The 6,000-nt window shown below is 44.0% G+C and overlaps 1 protein-coding gene across 1 annotated transcript in view; it reads right to left on the reverse strand.

Annotated features, from left to right (window-relative positions):
- Positions 1–4,234, reverse strand: part of sxph (saxiphilin) — a 106,641-nt gene extending 102,407 nt beyond the window's left edge. Inside the window, 1 exon segment of the mRNA XM_072279949.1 lies at positions 4,036–4,234. Coding sequence (XP_072136050.1) covers positions 4,036–4,234 — 199 coding nt within the window.
- Between the last annotated feature and the right edge of the window lie 1,766 nt (positions 4,235–6,000).

Consider the following 6,000-nt stretch of genomic DNA (forward strand, 5'->3'; position numbering starts at 1 on the left):
ATTGCATTGAACTGCTGCTGCTAGTTAACAAATCTCACGGCACATGCCGGTGATATTAAACCTGATTCTGATTCATAGCACGAGGCCAACCGCTGTGCCACAACCCCCTCCCCTACGCGCGCTGCAAAGAAAAACTTACTTGCAGCCACATCACAAGCACAGAGCATCTCACAAGCAGCATTCACCAGAAACGCATCAATTAAACTCAAATCATAAACAGGTTTTATAAGAAAATGGATTTAGAGCAAAAATGAACAAAGTGTATTTTAGAGCAAAGTGAGGACTGTTCATTGTAGAGGGAATTGTGAAGACATCCAGCACACGGCAACATTTTTGAATAACTCTGGAAGAATCTGATCGGGTCCAATTAACAGAACAGTTTATAAAATTATGAAGCATATTGAAAGGATAGATAGTCAGGTCTTCCTCTCAGTGTAAAACTAGAGGGCATAAGTTTAAGTTGAGATGGGAGAAGTTTAAATATCTGAGGGGCATTTTTCCCCGCAAGAGCAGGTGGCGTGTATTGAGGGTGTCATGGTAGCGTAGTGGTTGGCATGGTACTATTACAGCACCTGTGACACAAGTTCGATTCCCGCTACTGTCTGTAAGGTGCTTATACGTTCTCCTTGTGGCTGCATGGGTTTCCTGTGGATATTCCGGTTTCCACCCATAGTCCAAAGGCATGGGGTTAGTAGGTTAATTGGTCACATGGGTGTAATTGGGTGGTGCGGACTCATTGGGCTAGGAGGGCCTGTAACTACGCTTTATCTCCAAATAAATAATAAATATTTCAAATCAGAATCAGGTTTATACGGAGGTACAAATACAGTGTTTAGACAGCATTTGGACAGGTACAGTTCTTGACAGAAAAGGAGCAGAGCGATACAGGCCAAATGCAGGCAAATGGGTTACCATAGATACTGTATGATAGCATGGAGAAGATGGGCCAAAGGGCCTGCATCTGTCCTGTACAATGCTACTGCAGTGTGCTGATTTTTACTAATGCTAACAGCATCATCTCCTACTTCCTCATCCAAACCCCCATTCCACATTTGCACAGAAGACAAACTGATTTTTGTTTGAAGCAAAGTGAAGACATCAGCGCTTGGTTTTGTTTTCAATCTATCATCTGAATCTGGTCATCGGTTATTGCCCATTCCGAGTTACCTTTGCAAAACGGGGTAGTTAGCCACTTCCATGAACTGCTGAAGTCCCTAAGGTGAAGGAGTTCTCAAGGTGCTGTTAGGTCAGGGAATTCCAGACCCAGTAGTGGTGAAGGACCAGCAATGTGAGTGGGAGGGGGCCAGGGGCTACTAGTGCAGGGTGTTCCCTAGTGCCTTGTGCTTGCCTGGTGGAGGTACAAGGCACTGGGGGAGCACACCCACACAAAGGTACACCCACACACTCAGTGCAAATATACCTAATCAAGGATCAACTTTATTCACCATATATATATATATTTACAGGCATTAGGAATATGCTGTGGTGTGTTGGTGCAACATGCAACAAAAGCAACATTCAACGATTATAAAGAATAAAGAATTATATAAAAATAAAGTGTGGATATGGACAGAAATATGCATAAATACATAAATATCACCTGCGATATCACTCTGGAGGAACATTGTTTCATTTCTTAATGCACGTATGCATTTGAAAATGACAATAAAAGAGGACTGAGTGTTCTCATAATCTAAAAATACCAGCATGTATTTGCAATATAAACAATATTATGAAAAGTGGTTTTAAGTGTTTACAGAGCAGTGCTGTGATGAGGGTAATAGATGGGCAGGGTAAATAGAATGATTGATCAGATTAGCAGCTTTGGGGAGGAAAGTTTCTGTTTTAATAACCCTTTAGCACTTTCGAGAAGGGAGCTTTTGGAAAAGGCAGTTTTCAGGGTGGGTAGCGTCCACAATGGTTTTACTGCCCATTTGTCTACCCTGAACATAGGTGAGTCCTGCAGTGATGGAAGACTGCAGGATTTGTATTATCTGGACCTATTTGTGAGACCTAACTTACCACAGCAATGACCAATATTTTCTTAGTAAACAGTTTACTTTTGGGAAAAGGGAAAGCTGACCAGGAGCAATGGTGAAGTGGGCCTGAGATTAACCACAAAGGCTCTTACCTAGAGCTATTTTTGGCACAATTGGTCAAACAGTTCAGCTCCACAGCAATGTTGTTCAATGATGAGGAACAGGTCACTGTTCTACCACAGGAGACAGCACACAGAAACTATCCAGACTGGGACAGATACTCCCAGCCACTCCTGGTCTGTTCTGTTCCACAGGAGAATCACACAGAAACTATCCAGACTGGGACAGACAACCCCAGCCACTCCTGGTCTGTTCTGTTCTACAGGAGAACCACACAGAAACTGTCTAGATGGGACAGACACCCCCAGCTACATCTGGTCTGTGGAAGCTGTCACATTAATCTTCATTTTCCCTGCATCATTCTAACAGACGGCCCTTTAGGTCAATGTAAGAAACAAATAGTGCATTTATATTCTGCATAACACAACATTCAAATGTCTCCACCTCGTTATAAATATTTAGAAACATAGTCACTGTTATAATTTCCATTATACATAGAAAATAGGTGCAGGAGTAGGCCATTCGGCCCTTCGAGCCTGCACTGCCATTTATTATGATCATGGCTGATCATCCAACTCAGAACCCCGCCCCAGCCTTCCCTCCATACCCCCTGACCCCCGTAGCCACAAGGGCCATATCTAACTCCCTCTTAAATATAGCCAATGAACTGGCCTCAACTGTTTCCTGTGGCAGAGAATTCCACAGATTCACCACTCTCTGTGTGAAGAAGTTTTTCCTAATCTTGGTCCAAAAAGGCTTCCCCTCTATCCTCAAACTGTGGCCCCTCGTTCTGGACTTCCCCAACATCGGGAACAATCTTCCTGCATCTAGCCTGTCCAATCCCTTTAGGATCTTATACGTTTCAATCAGATCCCCCCTCAATCTTCTAAATTCCAACGAGTACAAGCCCAGTTCATCCAGTCTCTCTTCATATGAAAGTCCTGCCATCCCAGGAATCAATCTTGTGAACCTTCTTTGTACTCCCTCTATGGCAAGGATGTCTTTCCTCAGATTAGGGGACCAAAACTGCACACAATACTCCAGGTGTGGTCTCACCAAGGCCTTGTACAACTGCAGTAGTACCTCCCTGCTCCTGTACTCGAATCCTTTCGCTATAAATGCCAGCATACCATTCACCTTTTTCACCGCCTGCTGTACCTGCATGCCCACTTTCAATGACTGGTGTATAATGACACCCAGGTCTCGTTGCACCTCCTCTTTTCCTAATCGGCCACCATTCAGATAATAATCTGTTTTCCTATTTTTGCCACCAAAGTGGATAACTTCACATTTATCCACATTAAATTGCATCTGCCATGAAACAATGAAGTGTAATTTTTAGAGAGGGTGCAGAGGTTTATTACGATGCTGCTGGGATTGGAGAGCATGCCTTGCAAGGAAAGGCTGGGCAAGCGAGGAATTTTCTGCTTGGAGTGAAGGAAGATGAGTGGCAAATTGACAGAGGCGTACAAGATGATAAGAGGCACAGTTCGAGTTCACAGCCGGAGACCTTTATCCCAGGGCAGAAACGACCAATATGAGAGGGCATCATTTTAAGGTATTTGGAGGAAAGTATAGGGAGGATGTCAAAGGTAAGTTTTTTTTACACAGTGGGTGGGTGTGTGGAATGTCCTGCTAAGTGTGATGGTAGAGGCAGATACATTAGGGGCATTTAAGAAACTTTAGATCGGCACATGGGTGATAGAAAAATAGAGGGTGATGTTGGAGGGAAGGGTTAGATTGACCTTAGAGCTGGTTAAAATACAGGCATAACACCATGGGTCACAGGTTCTATGGTGTGATGCAGTGTTCTCTGTCGATGAATAAGCTGAAATACCTGTTGGAGTCAGAGAGATAGTTAAACAACACAGAAACGACTAAACTGACAATAAATTACACATGGCCAGCTCTGGCGAGAGGAGAACTTCACTCTTACCCAAAGCTATTGCAATGAAGAAGACGAGAACAATTCCTCCCTTCATGGTGGGACTATCAATGTTTGTCTCCACTTCACTCTGAGCTCCAGTAAAGGATGTCAAGCAGAGATCAGTGAGAGAGCGACAGTGTACCGATAACATCACAGTGAATGCCTGGCAGCCGCTGGCTCCAACAGTGGAAGGTTGTGCTCCATCCATTGCTGGGAAATGACATTTGGAAGCTGCTGGTGTTTGAAATTAACAGTCTTCATGTGGAAGCAATTATCTGCCTTCTTGTATTATAATCAGATGTTTCTCAGAAGTTAACAGAATGGAATCTGGCAGCTTTGTATCCACTTGTCAAAGCTTCACAAGTGCTCTGGTCTGCAGCCTTTAACTGTCTCCGGCCCATGGATCCCATTATAGAGCACCTGGAGGAAAACACACGCAGCCACAGGGAGACTTTACAAACTCCTTACAGGGAGCGGCGGAATTGAACCTGGGTCACTGGTGCTGTAACGGCGTCACACTACCACTTGCCCCAACACTTAAGAGAAGTTTGGATGAGCACATGGATGAGGGAGATATGAGGAAGCAGTCAGGGTGCAGGTGGATGGACCAGGCATAGACTAGATGGGCCAAAGGGCCTGTTTCTATGTTGTAGTGCTCTATGACTCTATAACACAATCCAGTGCTTGGAAAATGAAATAAATATGCCTCCAGGAACTTCTCAACCAGTCATAAGTCATTCAGACAATACTCCCTGACATAAATTTCGTCATATATCAGCCAGCGAGACACTACCATACACTGACTTCATCAATCTGTTTCTCTCTCCACAGACCTTAAGAGTATTTCCAGCGTCTTCTGTATTTATTCCAGATTGACAGCATCTGCAGGCTTTTATTTTGTTTTTCAAATACATTGTGGTGTCTGACTGAAATGACACTTTCCCCAAACAATTATAATAAGATAATTCTTCTCCACTTTAGTCTCCTCTCTTGTAAAGATGGAATGAAATCCCAGCGATCAGACAGGTAAAGTTCCACCAAAGGTCTCAATTTCAGCCGAAATCTTTATAAGGTATCTCTTATTACCTCCTACAAAGTAAAATCAGGCAATATAGGGGACAACAGGGCTTCATTTCCAGATGAGCTCAATCTTCTGCTCACTTCAACCATCAAAACATGGAGGAACCTTCACAAACTCCCTCAGTCCCCAATGACCCTGTGATTTCAGTCTCTGACATGAGGACATCCTTCAAAAGGGTGAACACATGGAAAGCATCTGGCCCAGATGGGGTATGTGGCCAAGTACTAAAGACCTGTGCTTATCAACTGACTGGAGAGCTTACGGAGATCTTTAACCCCTCACTACATCAAGCAGGCTTCAGTTATACTGGTGCTTAAGAACAACGTGGTGACCTGCCTCAATGACATCTCACTGGCTCTTCACTCAACCCTGGAACACCTGGACAGCAAGGATGCAAACATCAGGATGCTCTTTATCAACTACAGTCTGGCATTCAATACTATCATTCCCTCAAAACTAATCAATAAGCTTCAAGGCCTTGGTCTCAAAACCTCCTTATACAATTAGATCCTCGATTTTCTCACTTGCAGACCTCAGTCAGTTCAGATTGGCAAAAACATGTCCTCCGCAATCTCCATCAGCACAGGAGCATCACAAGGCAGTGTGCTTAGTCCCATAATTTACTCACTTTACACCTATGACTGCGAGGATAGGCACAGCTCCAATGCCATATTCAAGTTTACTGACGACACCACTGTCATTGGCTGGATCAAAAGTGGTGATGAATCAGCATAGGAGGGAGATTGAAAATCTGGCTGAGCAGTGCCAAAACAACAACCTCTTACTCAATGTCAGCAAGACCAAGGAGATGATTATTGACTTCAGAAGGAGGGAACCGAAGGTTCATGAGCCAGTACTCACTGGAGGATCAGAGGTGGAGAGGTCAGCAACTT

Source organism: Mobula birostris, chromosome 2, assembly GCF_030028105.1.
Source record: "Mobula birostris isolate sMobBir1 chromosome 2, sMobBir1.hap1, whole genome shotgun sequence".
In the NCBI taxonomy this organism is placed as follows: Eukaryota; Metazoa; Chordata; class Chondrichthyes; order Myliobatiformes; family Myliobatidae; genus Mobula; species Mobula birostris.